The 17651-nt window shown below is 44.6% G+C and overlaps 1 protein-coding gene and 1 long non-coding RNA gene across 4 annotated transcripts in view; one reads left to right on the top strand and one right to left on the bottom strand.

Annotated features, from left to right (window-relative positions):
• Window positions 1-17651, bottom strand: part of LOC309346305 — a 115873-nt gene that overhangs the window by 76833 nt on the left and 21389 nt on the right. The window lies entirely within an intron of this gene.
• Window positions 1-17651, top strand: part of NKAIN1 (sodium/potassium transporting ATPase interacting 1) — a gene marked incomplete at its 3' end in the record, with an annotated part of 52330 nt that overhangs the window by 22305 nt on the left and 12374 nt on the right. For all 3 annotated transcript variants that reach the window (XR_014158391.1, XM_081869758.1, XM_081869759.1), the window contains exons 2-3: window positions 14552-14689; window positions 16026-16106. Coding sequence is in view for 2 of the 3 variants with exons in the window: in XM_081869758.1 (XP_081725884.1) it covers window positions 14552-14689; window positions 16026-16106 (219 nt within the window). The remainder of the gene's footprint in view (window positions 1-14551; window positions 14690-16025; window positions 16107-17651) is intronic.

The following is a 17651-nucleotide window of genomic DNA, read 5'->3' as shown; positions in this document are numbered from 1 at the left end:
GTAAGTATCTGCATCACTGAAATATGAACATCCTGGATTAAATTTACATCAGGGAAAGAGCCACTCTCATCCACTCTCACTTATAATTTCTGCAAACCTTCCCTCCGGAACAGCATCTGGAGTGTTTTGTGAGCCAGGATTGTAAATTAGACTTGTAGGCCGGAATCCAAAGAGCTACTTCTGGGCTCCCCTAAAAGGATTTGTACATGCCCAGTGGGATTTAAAACTTCATGTCTTTAAGTAGCAAATACCCATAATGGGTGAAGAAATGGCTTTTGATGTTCCTCATTGCAGGGCTGACCCACCCACCCTGAGGCAAGTTGAGGTAACTGCCTCAGGCGGCAGGATCCACTGGGGCAGCAGACCCCAATGCCAGTCTCTCCCTTCCCCCTGGTTCCTGGTGTAGATCTTCCCTCACCTTTTCTTCCTTGTGAGCGGGATGCAATTTTCAAATCTACCTTGGGTCCAAAATGTCTTGGGCCAGCCCTGCCTCTTCATTTCAAAAAAGCAGTGGTTTTAGGCAGTGGTTTCTCTCAGGCCTACATGGATATGCTGAGGACTGAACATAGCTTCCTCTGTATGCAGAGCAGTGGCTTGCCACTCAGTAATAGTCCTTCTGAAAGTCCTGGTGTCAGGTGTAAGGCAAGTGGGCGCGACTTGCCTGAAACAATCTCTCGGGCCAAATGGTGAGGACCAAATGTCGCCTGAGAGCTGGAGCTTACCCACCCTTCCTGTACTAGATTTGATGTGCTTTTATATGTGACATTGTTTCATATATGTTTTACTGTATTGTGAAATCTGAGGAACCAATTCGTAGGAATCAATTCAAAAATTAGTACAGTCGTATCTTCGTTTTCGAACAGAATGCATTCTGGGAGTCCGTTTGACTCCTGGAACCATTTAAAAACCAAAGCACAGCTTCTGGTTGGCTGCAGGAGCAGCGAATCAGAAGCAGTGCCAGGCATTTGGCTTCCAAAAATCGTTTGAAAACCGGAACACTCACTTCTGGGTTTTGATCGTTCGGGAGTCAATTTGTTTGGGAGCCAAGGCATTCGGCTTCCAAGGTGCCACTGTAATAATAATAATTAATGGAATAAAATTTCAAATAATCGCTGTCAGTAGCTGAAGACACACATGTTTATTTTGGCCTTTGAAAATTGATCCTGGTTTCCTCCCTGTATTGTGTTGTATGGATTGTTGATTTTGCCATTATGGATGGGGTGGGAAATTTTTACTGCTTTAGTTGTGTCCTTTATATGATGTAACTCACCCTTGGAGCTTGGACTGGAGGGCAAGTAAGAAGTACCACTACTGTTCACAAATGCTACGAATGCTGTGAGAAGCCATTTACGCCAATGATTGAGTCCTTCCTGGACAGCAAGAACTCTGTGCCTGAGAAAAAAGAAAAACAGTGCATGGAGGCATTTAGGGTCTTGTGAGCAATTGCCAAAATTGAAGGGCAAACGAAAACCAGAGGAGGCCCAAACAGACAGGTGGATTTTCTGTGGGAATCCACTGCATGGAGCTCAGGGCGGGGGGGGGGGGAGCATTGAGAGTGAAATTTCTCCTGCAGATTTCTCTCCCTACCCCCATCACTCATCTTGATAACCTCACCTGAACAGCAACAAACACACCAGAAGCTTACCAGTGTGTGTGTATGTCTATCCAGAGAAGGGCAAATATTGTCCACATTTAACAGCTTTCCCTTCTCTCTCTCTCTCTTCCCACAACCAGCTTCTAAAACAAGCTTAGATAGTTGTGAGCTGAGATAAACACATCCCTTTAGCCAGCACTTGCCTCCAGCACTGTCCAATGAGCCGTGCAAAAGCTGATCTTCAGTGTGACGGGCCAAACAGCAAAGCTTTTCATCTTCCCAAGGCTTGTGAGGTGGGAATGCATGTCATGGGGCTCTGCTTACTCAGAGATGCTCCGATGGGTCCTAATGGTATCGGGTGTCTCCAGATGTGTCAGTAAATAGTGGGAGGGTTTCAAGTTTATACTAGGCAACTTAGATTTGTGCAGTTAAGGTGGATCAAAGTGCTTCTCTTTTTTTTTTTTTTTTTTTAAAAAGTCCACTTTAAAATCAGACAGACTTTCTGCAGTTAGGAAAGTGACAGGGAAATGCTTTCAAACAGGTGGGATAACTAATGGGGAAATGTAGAAACTGTTGAATGGTTTCTTTAAATGTAAAGGTTCATCATTGTTCCACCTAATGTGTATGTCTTTAAGGGGCCAGAGCAAGGGCCAGAGCAAGATAACGAGACCCAGCTTTACAGCTGTGAAACATAGCAGGTGCTGCTGAGTTGCATTGATTAAAGGTGTGTCAGCATTTGCATGTAGTATATAAGGAGCAGCACCTAGCTCTCCCATTACCCTGGGGGTTGGGTTGGTGGTTGGGTCTGGTTTGTTGTTAATGTATTTAGTGTATAAGGAGTTTTTGTTTTTGTAATTAAAACCTTGTTTAAGTTATTTTTGAGTCCCTTTCTTTTTAATGCATGGTCTCCCCAGCAAGCTCTCTGCAGCGCTACCATACTGCAAATAGCCAACAGAAACACCCTGCAGGCAAATAAGAATGAATGCTCATTGTTGTATAACCTCCCCGCTAACAAATTAGAACAATTGCTCACTAAAGAACATCTGTAGCTCTGTGACAGAGCATCTGCTTTGCGTGCTGAAGGTCCCAAGTTCAATCCCAGGCATCTCCAGGTGGCGCTGGGAGAGAACATTGTCTGAAATCCTGTAGAGCCACTGCTAATTGGTGTAGACCAGAAGTCTTCAATCAGTTGGTTGGGACACACAAGCGGGTAGCAAAGCTACAGCAGGTGGGTTGCAGCGCAGTTTTTGCTGCCATCTTGGATTCCAGCTAAAGCTGATTAGACTAAAGGAGAAGAACTACATGTGATGTCTGGGTTAAGACGTGTTCTAGTGAACCACTAATTTTATCGTTTTGCTTGAGTGTTGCAATATGTTAGGAGAAAGGCATGGGCCTTTTTAAGAATAAAATGCTTATTTCTGGCCAACCACATGCCCCACATTCCTGTATCGATGCCTCACTAAAGACATAGCTCCATATGTAACAAGGGCACTCTGTTCACTTTCTAGTCTGTTTCTATGGCTTTAAAGACTTCTTCCAGAATGCAAAACCACTGGTTTCCAGTAGCTTTTCACCCTGTCTGCTAAGTGTAAAACTGCTCCTTTTTGTTTAGTAGTAACGCCTAAGGTACACTGCTCTGTGAATTGCCGTTTTAGGATTAACAGTGTGCCTTATTAGCATTATTACCATACTTTTCAGTGTACAGTGGTAACTCGGGTTACATACGCTTCAGGTTACAGACTCCGCTAACCCAGAAATAGTACCTCAGGTTAAGAACTTTGCTTCAGGATGAGAACAGAAATCGTGCTCCGGCAGCGCAGCAGCAGCGGGAGGCCCCATTAGCTAAAGTAGTGCTTCAGGTTAAGAACAGTTTCAGGTTAAGAACAGACCTCCAGAACGAATTAAGTTCTTAAGCCGAGGTACCACTGTATAAGACGAGGCTTTTTTCTTTTAAAATTATGTTAAAAATTGGGGGTCGTCTTATGCATGGATAGTGCATGGGGGGGGGGATTGGTTGCTGTCGCGAGCCGGAGATTGTCAGTGGCTATTGAGCATGTTATCGGGGCTGATGTTGATTGGCTGTCACTGCGGCAATTGGGTGGGCCATTGGCGTCTTCTTTCGGCGAGGGGCCATACGATACAATCTGCCCTTAAAGAAGCTGAACAGCTCTGTGCCCCACCCCCCCAAAAGCTCAACAACTCTGGGTAATCTCCCGCCATTTTCTAAATTTGGAGTCCCCAAAAATAGGGGGCGTCTTATACATGGGGGGCATGTTATACACAGAAAAATACGGTAAGTTTATAAACTGAAATGAAAAATGTGAAAAGGGAGTCCCATTTTGTAGATTGTGAGTGAGAGGTGCATCTTGAGAATGGACCAGTTGGAGACCACTGGCATAGACAACACTAAGCTGCATGCACGAATGGTCCGACTCAATGCCAGGCATCTTCCTATGTTCTTAAGGACAGATATGGGCAGACCTCACCAAAGTTTTGTGGAAGAAAAAAAGGCTGAACACACACACACACACACACACACACACACACACACACACACCATCTTACTTCAGAGGGAAGGAGGGAGGGCTGGATCAGTAAGAATCTCCCTGTGCAAATACAAACCGAATATCTTTCTGCAGGCTGCAGCAGCTAATTATATTTAATTCAAAGAGGCGAACAAAAGGCAGCAGAGAGGGCACGGATCCTCTGCAGACGCGGCTGGGGCAGGGGGAGCCGGGAGCCCTTTGATCATTATACTTGGAGTGTGTAGGCTGCAGCCCACTTCTTCGAGCACACAAAGGGCTTTTGTCTGCATGTCGATGTCAAGTGTGTGTGTGTGTACACATGCTTGCTGGTACCACGGGTCACTATCGTCAGGCGCAGTGAAGGGGTGGTGGCAGTGGACAACTTCCCAAGCAGGAATTCCCTCCCACCCCCACCCCCAGGACTTTATTTTTTCCACAGAATGTGTCCCCCCGCCAATACACACACATTTCATTTATTTCCCCAACAGTTAATTGATGTTTCTCCCCCAAAAAACCCTTCTTTAATGGTTTTTATTGTATGGGTTTATGTTCCTACTAGTGAAAAAAAAAAACTTGCTCTGACAAATCTTTTATGACATGGTCGTATACAAATATCTTTACGAATAAATCAATAGGAACAAGGTGGGTATAGGATTGAGGCTTACGACTGTAGTCACACCATTCATTTAAAGCACTTAAAGTACTACCATAATTTTCCGTGTATAAGACAAGGTTTTCTTTATTTAGAAAAAAGGTTAAAAAAATGGGGTCATCTTATACATGGGCTAGTACATAGGGGGGACGTGTGATTGGCTGCTGCCATGAGCCAGAGATTGTCAGTGGCTATTGGGCATGTTATTGGTGGCTGCATCAAGGGCTGGTGTTGACTGGCTGCTGCTGCGGTAATTTGATGGGTGATTGGCTGCATTTGCCAACGAGTGGCAGATGATAAGCGGCTATTGCAATGCATGCTAGTGGCAGCGCAGGTCATGTGGGTTCTGAGCGAATTTCTGCATTCCCCCGTAAAAAAGCTCAACAACTCCGGGCAATCCCCCCCCATTTTCTTAATTTGGAGTCCCCAAAAATAGAGGGCATCTTATACATGGGGGAGTGTTATACACAGAAAAATATGGTACTTTAAACAGTCATGGCTTCCTCCAAAGAATTCTGGGAGCTGTAGTTTGTTATGGGTGCTGAGAGCTGTTAGGAGACCTCTATTCCCCTCACAGAACTACAGTTCCCAGAGTTCCTTGTGAAGAGGGATTGATTGCTAATGCACTCTTAAGAGTTGTGGCGCTGTGAGGAGATGAGGGGTCTCCCAATAACTCTCTTAAACTACAGCTCCCATAATTCTTTGGTGTAAATCGTGAGTGTTTAAAGTTGTATCATAGTGCTTTAAATATATAGTGTGGAAGTGGCCTTAGAAGAGGAACACATTTTCTCTCACACAGCATAGAATATCTCTTCTGATGTGGTGCCTGTTACCAGTAATAGTAGTAGTAGTTGTTTTTAAATATATATTATAGGTTGTAATATTTAAAGGATGTGGTTAAAAAAAAAATCCTCACCTTCATTGACAAGATTAATTGGAGCATAAATTTTAATTGCCTTAATCAAGTAATTGGTTTTTAACTTCACCATAGCCAACTGTTGTGGGAAGTGCTGTGGGATTGCTGAGGTGAGAGTGGGAGGTTTGCCAACCCAGCATAGGCTGTGGCGGAGCACAAAATGGCTGCCGTGTGTGTGTGTGTGACATACCACAAAATGGCTACCACATGGCAGAACCACAAAATGATGTGGGCTTGCTTTAGGGGCACGTGTTCAATGTGGGAGAGGCTGAACCAGTGCAGATGGGAGCTAAGAAGAACATTGAAGAGCATGGATTTCTGAGGGGATATCAAAAGAAACTGTTTGCTTGCACCATAGGTGCTGGTAGGCACACTGATGCTATGTTGGCAGCCCTTGCACAACTCCCATTGGCCATGCTGGCTGGGGCTGATAGGAGTTTTAATCCAACACTGGAGAGGACAGGTGCCCTGTCCCTGAGCAAAGGGTCACAGGTAGCAGGGCTCAGAAAGTCCTTGGAGATCTACTTGCCCATCGTGAATAGATAAAAATGGACCTCAGTGTATAGCATAGCTTCATATGTTCAACTTGAGGCCTCAAGGTGAAAGAGGGAAGCATCCTTGCTGCTTGCTTGTCTAGGACCCGTTGCATTAATGCATGAGCACATTAGTATTCATGCATGAATAAACGTCACCTGCAAGTTAAGGGAAGCTTAATTGTCAGTTACTAAAGAAAGTGATAATCAGGAAATATAGACATCTTAATTTAAATCAAATTAAGCAATCCGTTTGTGTCTTCTGGGAGGGTCTTTCCGGCATAAGGCAAGTGTGACTTCCACTCATGACCATTTAGTACAATATTATAAATGCTGACTGGCCGCAAGCTCCATACCCTCCCAACATTTCTCACATGAAAACAAGGACGTCCTATTCCATAATATCAATAATAACAATAGTAATTAATTTATTTATACCCCGCCTATCTGACTGGATTGCCCCAGCCACTCTAGGTGGCTTCAGGCTCAGGAGTCGCAGAAGCTCACCAGGGTTTTCCCAGTCTTACCTGGAGATACCAGGCATTGAACCAGGGACCTTCTGAATGCAAAACAGGAGCTTCACCTCTCTTCTCTTGCATGATGCGGTCAAGAGCCAGGGCAGAAGCAGAGCGCTCGTGCTTGCTTAAAACATAGTTTATATTAAAAGATCGTTTAACGCCATGTACGAACCAGCTGTATGACACCCTGTTGCAAAAATGATAGTGCAAATAAAAACAATTAACTGGTAATCGCCCTGCGGAAACAGAGGGATTATTATCAGTAGCCAGCATAGATTTATTAAGAACAAATCATGCCAGACAAACCTAATTTCCTGCTTTGAGAAAACTGGTTTGCAGCATGTGTACAAGCGTGGACTCTCCCTTTGCTTGGGTGACAATGAAGCCCCCAGCCATTTACTTGTGTCATAATAAAAGCAATATCCAAAGTATTTTTGCATCAACATCATATATTTAGCTGGGGCATTGACTAATAGGACTCAAAAGAGTGGTGAAGGGTGAGCATGTTTTGCCTGATCTCCTCCTATTTTCTTCGGGGTGTCACAGAGAGGTTTGGCCAAAAGCAGAATTCTGGTCAGTTTCACCCCCTCAATTCTTTCTGGAGGTTCCTGAATATCACCTCCTCTATAAAGGCTGACAAAGGGAAGCCTATATCAGCCAGATTAGAACATCGAACTGTTACTCTTTGTTTATTTCCAAGTGCTCAGTTAAAACAGTTCCCAGTGTGGGTCACAATGTATTAAAAATAAGCAAAGGGGCATTCTGAATATTGTGATGTACATTCAGAGTTTCACAGAATGCACAACAGTGGCATCTAGCGTACTGAATGAAGTGATCATATGCAGATGTAATAAATGCATTTACAAAACATTAGTGAAAAGTGGTAAAGCTGAGAGAGTTCACGTCAGTGTGAAAGTAGAATTATAAAACTGATTTGCTCATCCCTAGCAGCAACCCCAGATTGTGAAGTTAGATAAACTCAAAGAAGCCAAACCGAGACAATTAATGAATATCAGTCCCAGCCTCCTGTCATAAGATCTGACGATCTTTGTTTCGGGCTCAGCTTTCATCATCTTACCAACCTGTAGACCTCCAGATGGCCTGGACCAGCCTTTCTCAACCTGTGGGTCCCCAGATGTTGTTGAACTACAACTCCCATCACCCCTAGCTAGCAAGGCCAGAGCTCAGGGATGATGGGTGTTGTAGTCCAACAACATTTGGGGACCCACAGGTTGAGGCCCTGGACTATGATTCCCATCAGCCCCCAATGGTCAGGGGTGATAGCAGTTGTAGTCCAAAACATCTGGAGGGCACCAGGTTGGGGAAGGCTGCTTTAGAACTGGAACCAAGACTGCAACACTGATGTTTCAGGAGGAAAGCAATGTATCAGCACAGGAATGGTAAGGCACTTCAAATCATATCATTTTGCTCAACAGCCTCATGTATACACTGAACAGGACTGGGTAAGCCTGGGTTTGCATATCATCATGTTCCAGCTCTTATTAGTGAACTTCCTTCCTGTTAGATTGCTGGGGCTCCGGCGAGGCAGTTTGAGGGTTAATGCCACCCCTGTTGAGCAGAGTTTTTGGAGGCTGAGACTGCACATGGCATCTCTTTGGTGGCTCCAGAAGGTTTGTTGCTTTGGAAATGTCAGTTCCAGTGCAGTTTAATTAAATGAAATCCCCCACCGAGCCCAAGGCATATGGCAAATGAAATAGCACAGCTCAAGGATAATAGTCCATTGGGGTGCAATTAATCTCAAGGTTGCTCTGGTGCTGAGCAGTAGCGATAGCATGGACATGGAATAACAAATGGACTTGGAGTTTTAGACAAAGTGGTTGGTTGACTGTATTGCAGCATCAAGGGCTTTGACTGGCAGAAGCTTAGGGTTTCAGACAGGCATCTTTTTCAGCTATCCCTGGGCATGCCAGGAACTGGGCCTTGTACAGTTTAGCATGCAAAACATGAGCTGCTGCTCTTCCATCAAAGGCCTATGTATGCCTGTTATGCAAAGGCAGGCTTATGACTTGAGAATCACACAGGTTAGGTAAACTGTAGAGCAGTACCAGGGAGTCAACATGCTGTTGGGCTGCAACTCCCATAATTCCTAATCATTGGCCATGTTGGCTGGGCTGCTGGGAGTTGAAGTCCAGCAACATCTGGAGGGCAAACACTAGGTTCCTTAACCCTATAGTAGAGATGTCCGCATCTTCTTTCTCCACTGCTCATCTGTAATAGCATTGTTCTCGGAGTACTCTCATAAATACAAGAACAGAGTCCTGCAATTTGAGGGTTCCCTTCATCTGACAGGAGGCCTTTTTCAATTAGGAGAAGGGAATCTTTGTGTCCAACCCATCATGTAGAAAGTCACTGGATCACAATTTTTTTTCCAGTGGGCTCCATTCATGTATGTTGCTTCCAGTCTTCAAACACTGAGAACTGGTGTGAAGGGAAATCAAATTATGGAAATGCATTGGCAAAGCATCCCAGCAGTGAACAACTGTTTTAAAAGTCCCTTGGTTTCTGTTTCTGTAGTTTACAACTCTCCCCCGTTCCCACTGCCAATACTATGTTATCTCAGGACTCTGCTAATTATTGTTTATATGGCCATTTTGTACTGTCGTAAGCAGAAACTGAAGCTGGTTTGTTGCAGTAATGGCTTTGATCTAGCAGAACACTTATGTACACACACAAACACACACACACATACACACACACCTCTTAACTTCAGAGCTTATTGCATTCTTTCAATCTGTGGTTTGAGCTGAGCTTCTGCCTGCCCGGGCAACTCATTAGACAGGTGTAGAAGCCACTGTATTGCACACTCACTCAGGTCTGTCTTGACCTTCCATCTTCATACTGGTACCAATGATTTACACCAAGCAGAACTGCTAAGCTTCTCCTCTCTGGAGCATTTAGCAATCAGCTGTCAACTTGCAGGGACCTGAAATGCCTTCAAAGCACAGAAACTAGCTAACTGCTAGTTTATGAAATTGTGAATTACGAAGTTGTAAGCTCTGGGTCTATTTCAACATCCTTAAACAATGAGAGGCAGAATTCAGGCCTTGCAGGTTTTGCTCCCCCCACCCTAGAATTTCAAGTTCTATCAACCAAAGCCAGCTGCACAATAGTTGCTTGAGGGATGAGAGAGAAAGAAAGAAGGATGAGAGAATTACAGAATTGCATCTATGAGAGCTCATGCTCAACACAGGAGTTAGTTTTCAGTCCCATAACCAAGCTAATAGTTCTCTTTTACAGAAATCCACTCCTGTTTTTCCCCTCCATGTTTTTTTCAGCAGGTTAATTTAGGAAAAAGGGTGGAAGCTTTTTATCATTGGTGCTGTTTAACAACAAGCTCTTGACTATGTACTGCAAACTACACAGAGCTGTACCAGGAAATTCTGATCCACTTTCTACTCGCTCCTGTCCTAAAGGCTGTATTAAGCTTGTCCCAATGTGTGGTCTAAAGGACAATGACACAGCCACCTTGCTGAAGCTAAGAAGGTCTGGTCAACACCTCATTGGGAACCCCACAGACATCCACTATGGGAAAAAGGCAATATATAAATGTAAACATTGATAGACTAAGGCCACAGTCATATCATACAGTTAAAGCACTATGATGCCACTTTTAAAAAATCATGACTTCCCCTAAAGAATTCTGGAAGCTGTAGTTTGTTCAGAGTGTTGAGGGTTGGGAGGACCCTATTCGCTCCCCAGAGTTACAATTCCCAGGGTGGTTTAGCAATCAATCCCTGTTTCCAGGGAACTCTGGAAATTGTAGCTCTGTGAAGGGAATATGGGTCTCCTAACAGTTTTTAGCACCCTTAACAAACTACAGTTCCCAGGATTCTTTGGGGGAAGCTGCAACTGCCCAAAGTGGTATCAGAGTGCTTTAAAATGCATGGAGTGATTATGGCTCAACTGAGCAATGGTTCTTCCAAAGACAAACAATGTAACCAAGTAGATCAGATTCGTTTATTTGTATCTAGTTATCAGACCATCGGTAAATGAAAGTTTGTAACAGGATGATGGTGACACAAGACGACATCTGTGGATCATCAACAGTGAGTCTTAATGTAAGCCCACTGGTAGAAAGCTGTGTATCAAAGGAAGTCTGCAGTCAGGAACTAGAATCTGTGGACAGTTGAACTGTTTGACGAACCTTTGAATTGCAGGAGACAGCTTCTCAGTGAAGTGCCATCAGGTCATGGACCTACCAGACCTCCTGGGTCCTTCTGGACAGGAAGGAGCATTAAGAGGGCTTCCTGTTTTAATTTAGCCTCACCTGAGCAACAATACCTTCCTGATTTCTGGTGTGTTCCAGTGTCCTTGGTTCTGACTTAATGGCTCCACACCAATGGTTAGCCAACTTGGGTGGTTGACAGGCCCAATCTACTGCCGTCTCGGCCAGGGTCATGGATGCTTTTCAGTAGTGGGCAACAGTGCCATTTTTTAAGGGGAGCTAAGTTCAGCTCCCATCCTTGGAGATTGGCTGCTATCTTAAGTTACTCAACGTGTAATGCCCCGGCCCACAGAACTTTGAAATGTATTGATTTTATAGTTCCATTGTCCAGGTAGGACTATACCTGACCTGGTTGGGAAGCGGGCAGAACAAACACCATGGCGAGGGCCTCCTGAAGTCTAGTGCTGGCCTTGTCTGGCATGCACCTTGACATTACCTTGCTGTTTTCACCTTTGGTGCTGACTTAGCTCTTCATTCCTGACTCTGGGCTCAGCCCTGACACAGGAAGTCGATGTGAAATCTGGAAGGCAGATAGCAGATACATTGCTCTCTAGTGGCAGCCTAGACTTTAGAAAGGATAAGTGACCTGGCTGCTGTTATCAGACAAACATAGCGCTTGGCCATATCCAGCAATGGTGCAAAGGACTTCTGTGGGCTCTTATCCCATCTACTCCAGGATGCCCCCCCACTACACCATCAAAATCATGTCTGGAGGGTTTGGGGACTCTCTGGAGCAGTTTTGGGGGTTGCACAGGGAGGAGAGGAAACAGAAGTCCCATTGTGCCAGCAGAACCCAGTTGGCAGTGCAGTGGATGCAACCCTTAATTTTCTGTATATTACTAGTTCTTCTGATACTTTTTAAAATTATTGCTCATAAATAGAAAGGGGATCCTTGGGTCCCTGTCATCGGTTCATCACAGCCCGCTGCATTAAGCCACTTTGACAACCAGAATCTTCCATGTATCCTCCCTCCCTCCCCTCTAACCCAACCATCCTCTGGAGAGCAGCTTGACAAGTGGCCATAAATCACTGGTGCAGGCGGCTTCACCTTCCAGATTAGGCTAATTAGGTTCTTAATGGCCCTATTGAACACAGACCTCCACGCCAGATGCCCCCACCCTCTCCACAGCCATTCGGAGCTTTTGGAATAAAACTCTTTAATGTACCGGTAATTTTCAACTTGCTTTTCCTTGTATGATGGGAGCAGATACAACCCACAGACCTGCAATGGTCCCCAGCTTAGGAAATAGACAGTTTTGTCTCTGCCATCATAAAATAGTATAGAGTTGGTGCATTGACTAGATCACAGGGGTTTTTTTAAAATAAAATATATTATTGTACCTAGGGTTGCCAAGTCAGGAGACCTGAGATTTCAGGACCCAAACCTGAGACCTGGGTTGGCCTCTGGTGACTTGTTTTGCCTGAAGCATCTCTTCCCTGGTGGACCTCAAAAACATCTTGCTTGTGTTGGAGGCCTTGCTCGTGGTTGTCCCACCTTCTCAAGTGAAGCAGGTGGCAACCTTTCATTCCTGGCACCTTATCTTTGAAAACCCTCCCTTTTGTCCATCTGTCAGGCTTCTTTTCTGTTGCTTTTCTTTTCTTTTCCTTGTAGCTCAAGGTGGCCTTGCATATTTCTCCCCCTCCACCTTTTATCCTCACAACAATCCTGTGAGGCTGAGGGACACTGGCTGATCCCAGTGAGCTACCAGGCTGAATTAGGGATTCTGGCTTTTAAATGGGGTTTGGTGTGTGATACTGAACTAGACGCGGGTAGCACTGTGGGTTAAACCACAGAGCCTAGGGCTTGCCGATCAGAAGGTTGGTGGTTCGAATCCCCACGATGGGGTGAGTTCCCGTTGCTTGGTCCCTGCTCCTGCCAACCTAGCAGTTTGAAAGCACGTCAAAGTGCAAGCAGATAAATAGGCACCGCTCCGGCGGGAAGGTAAACGGCATTTCCGTGCGCTGCTCTGGTTCGCCAGAAGCGGCTTAGTCATGCTGGCCACATGACCCGGAAGCTGTACGCCGGCTCCCTCAGCCAATAATGCAAGATGAGCACCGCAATCCCAGAGTCGGCCACAACTGGACCTAATGATCAGGAGTCCCTTTACCTTTACTGAACTAGAATTGAGTTTTTGTTCTTGATTTGCTTGCTCGTTTTATATTGATTGTTTTATCATATTGTTAGCTGGCTTGGAAATCCATTCAATTAAGAAGCAGGGTAGGTTGTAGGGGCGATGCAATGTGATACATTTTGGGTTTTGACGTATTCATCTTTTATGGATAATAAAGGTCAGCCCTCTAGTTCTTCCTTTGTAATGTTCTTCCTCTGTAATGAAGGACTAGAGAATTGGACTTCAGTTATTTATCTAATTACATTTGTGATTCACTTTTCATAAGATATCTCAGAGTGATATCACAATAAAAGGATCAGCAGTAAAAACAATAGCATAATTTCATGTATAAAGATGATATCATATACAACTAAAAGCAATTTCATAAGTGAAAACACTTCCAGAAGTAAATAATTTCAAATCCTGTGCAGATGCAACCTGTTCTATCTTATTCAGTAAGACAGATAATTTGTGAAAATGTTCAGTGGAGCAAGTTAACTAAATAAATATTGAACCTGTGCTATCATCTGCTTTGAACTAACTTGCCATGCCATCTTTGGAAGAAGTGAGTACAGTGGTACCTCGGGTTTACATACGCTTCAGGTTACATACGCTTCAGGTTACAGACTCCGCTAACCCAGAAATGGTACCTCAGGTTAAGAACTTTGCTTCAGAATGAGAACAGAAATCGTGCTCTGGTGGCGTGGCAGCAGCAGGAAGCCCCATTAGCTAAAGTGGTGCTTCAGGTTAAGAACAGTTTCAGGTTAAGAACGGACCTTCGGAATGAATTAAGTACTTAACCCGAGGTACCACTGTATTATGTTGCGTGACATTTGGTCCTGACCACACCCCTTCAGTACACATCATTGCTGCATCACACTGTTGACTCACGTTAAGCCTATGGTCTACTAAGACCCCGAGATTCTTTTCACATGTACTACTGGCAAGACAGGTGTCCCTCATCTTATATTTTTGCAGCTGCGTCTTCCTGCCTAAGTGCAGAACCTTACATTTGTCATGACTGAAATTCATTTGGCCATATCCCCTGTTGCTTTCTGAAGCCGTTTGCTAAGGTGGGGTGGGGGGGTCCACAAGAGATACAAAGCATTAGCTCCCTGTTTCCTTCCCTTCCTCCCCATGTAATTGGAGTGCTTCCCTCATCTTTTGATCTTGCTTACCCTTTTATATCTCATCTGTGCTCACACCTCCCCTTCATACCGTGATTATTCCTAATAAATCCTCTTGCGCTGTGATGTATTTGCTCGACACTGGCCAATGAATCACTCCAACATCTCTGTCTGTAACTAATAGTCTGTGGGATTTCTCATTAATTATGTGCCTGTAACTTTGCTACTTTTTTTGGTGTGTGTATGTGGTAGGGGCATGTTCTGAGAGATGCCGCAGAATGAGTAAGTCTCTGCTCTGTCCTCACCCTTCCCCTCTCCCTCTCTTACAGATCGCAGCCCTGGAGAGGCAAATATTCGACTTTCTGGGTTACCAGTGGGTACCCATCCTGGCTAATTTTTTACACATCATGGCTGTCATCCTGGGCGTCTTTGGCACCATTCAGTACAGATCTAAATACCTCATACTGGTAAGTACAATGGATAGCCAGGAATAGCCATTTTGGTGCTCCTCCCCCCGATGTTATTTGGACTTCCAACAGCCCCAGCAACAAGGATGGGGAATATGTGGCGCTCCAGGTGTTACATACATTTTATGAAATAAATATATAATCTCCTGACTGTAAAAAAAGCAACAATCTCAGAGTGGTTTGGACTCCAGTTCCCACCAGACCAGAAAGTGGAGGAATCAAAAGTTGGGGTTGCAGTTTTCACTATTCAAGCTGAAGTACCGTATTTTTCGCTCTATAAGATGCACCAGACCATAAGACGCACCTATTTTTTGGAGGAGGAAAACAAGAAAAAAAATATTCTGAATCCCAGAAGCCAGAACAGCAGGAGGGATCGCTGCGCAGCCAAAGCAGGGATCCCTCTTGGTATTCTGACTTCTGGGATAGATGTGCAGCCTCCATTTGCTCTATAAGACGCACACACATTTCCCCATACTTTTTAGGAGGGGAAAAGTGTGTCTGATAGAGCGAAAAATAGGGTAAATCCTTGCAGATTTGTCCTTAGGGGGTGCTGTCCCCCCCATCATCTGTGCTGAGGACAACCACACAAATGTGTTTCTCCTCTCCAGAGAAAGTCTCACTGAGTTCTGGTTCCAAGTACCAATGGATCCTGAGGGAAGGAATAGGGTAAATATTTAAACTTGCCAATACAGTAGCCGCTTCATGAGAAACATAATCTGTGAGGGGATTTGAAGGGGGGATAGGTCATTGGATCTTACGACACAAGTCTGGGGCAGAAGTTCATTAACGGATGAAGTCTGGCTTGCTTGAGCTTATTCAGGTTCACAATCTTCGGTTGCTACAACCCTGTGAGGTAGGCTAGGGTGAGAGGCAGTGAATGTCCGAGGATCACCCACTGAGCTTCGTAGCTGAGTGGGGATTAGAACCCCAGTCTCCCAGGACTCAGTTCAACACTCTAACCCATGGGTAGGCAACCTAAGGCCCGGGGGCCAGATCCGGCCCAATCGCCTTCTAAATCTGGCCCGTGGACAGTCTGGGAATCAGCATGTTTTTACATGAGTAGAATGTGTCCTTTTATTTAAAATGCATCTCTGGGTTATTTGTGGAGCACACACAAACACCTAAAATATAGTCTGGCCCCCCACAAGGTCTGAGGGACAGTGGACCGGCCCCCTGCTGAAAAAGTTTGCTGACCCCTGCTCTAACCACTACGCCACAGTGGCTTCCCCTGAAGAAACAAAAACAAACCCCAGACTGGTGGAGAGCCAGAGCATGTCTTTAGAGCAGCTCACCCCACAGTATATTGTTAACTGTCGCTCTGCCCCTTTCTCTCCAGTATGCAGTGTGGCTCGTGCTTTGGGTTGGATGGAATGCATTCATCATCTGCTTTTACCTGGAAGTAGGACACCTTTCACAGGTAATTACCTCTGTAATCATACCGAGTGCACGCCCTTCTCGAACCACTGATCCGCCTGACAACCCAAGGCTTTTCCATCCATCATTTTTGCGCTGCGATTGCTCAGTCAAATAGAGATGGGAGTTCAGGAGGTGGCTTGCGTGTCAGGAAAGTGCCACGGCCATTTGGGGGAAATTCCTTCCTCCTCTCGCTGGTGCTGATGTTGCCGAGCAGAATCGACTCGTCAGGCCGGCGGGGAAATCCGAAACGTTGCCGTGCAGTATAAATTAAGGGGTTTGGCAGTTTCTTTCTTATATTTTCGGAACGTGTGCGCCTTCCTCCCCAAGGAGATTGGTTAAATCCCCAATCTAAAATACTCATGCTGTTCTTTTTTTAAAAAATAATAATAATAATTTTTATTGGTTTTTACATTTTTATCACAATCATAACAAGTAATAACAAATTAAATTCCCCACTCCCCCTGCATGACTCCCCTCAACTTCCCCTTCTGGCTTTTCCTCCCCCATATAAACTTGTCCTGCTTGCAATACTGTGCTTCAATATTATACTCTTTAAATTAAATATTGTTATATTATTCTCATTTTAACTTCATCTTTATAGCTTCTATATTTATTTTGTTAGTTGTAAGTGTTTATTCAAAACCTACTAGTGAGTCCATTTCTTTGCATTGGTTCCGTAAATACAACATAAATAGTTCCCAGTCTTTTTTAAAATCTCTATTGTCCTTGTCTACTCATGCTGTTCTACTAGGAAGGCAGAAAGGGACTGAACGGCTGACTTTCCACTTTTGTTTAGCAAATTACTCCATGTCTAGGGGAAAGCTGAGAAGGTTTGCAAGGGAATGAGAATGCTAGTGGGTGGAAGGGAGGAAAAATCTGGCGGGACCTTAGTGCTGTGGATCAATACCTGTTTATTCAACTAATTAAACTAAGTTTTCTTCAGAGTAGACGCAAGTAAATTATGAAATTAATGGACCTAACATAGTCATGCTTATTCATTTAAACGGGTCTACTGTGAGTAAAACTTAGTTTAATACCATGCATTAATTTTAGGGTCCAGTCCAAACCCCCAGCGTGTCACACTGGAAGTTGGGTGTGGATGGGACAGAGATATTTTCTGTATTATTACATTTGCATCCCACCTTTCCTCCCAGGAGCTCAAGATGGTATATACCAGGCACAGGCAAACTTGGCCCTCCAGATGTTTTGGGACTACAACTCCCATCATCCCTAGCTATCAGGATCAGTGGTCAGGGATGATGGGAGTTGTAGTCCCAAAACCATCTGGAGGGCCGAGTTTGCCTATGCCTGGTGTACATAGTCCTCCTCATTGTATCCTCACAACAGCCCTCAAGGTAGTTTAGGCTGAGAGTGAGTAACTGGCCCAAGGTTACCCTATGAGCTTCTTGACTGAGTGGGGATTTGAACCCTGGTCTCCCAGTCCTAATCCAATACTAATCACTACACCACACTGTTCCACGTAAGACATACTGTCCATGTAGCCACTCTAGAGTCACATAATAAGAGAATGTAAGATGGTTTCCTG

This window comes from Podarcis erhardii (assembly GCF_964252035.2).
Source record: "Podarcis erhardii genome assembly, chromosome: 7".
Lineage (NCBI taxonomy): Eukaryota > Metazoa > Chordata > Lepidosauria > Squamata > Lacertidae > Podarcis > Podarcis erhardii.
The sequence above is the reverse complement of the archived record's forward strand: the minus strand, read 5'-3'. Positions and strand labels throughout refer to the sequence as shown.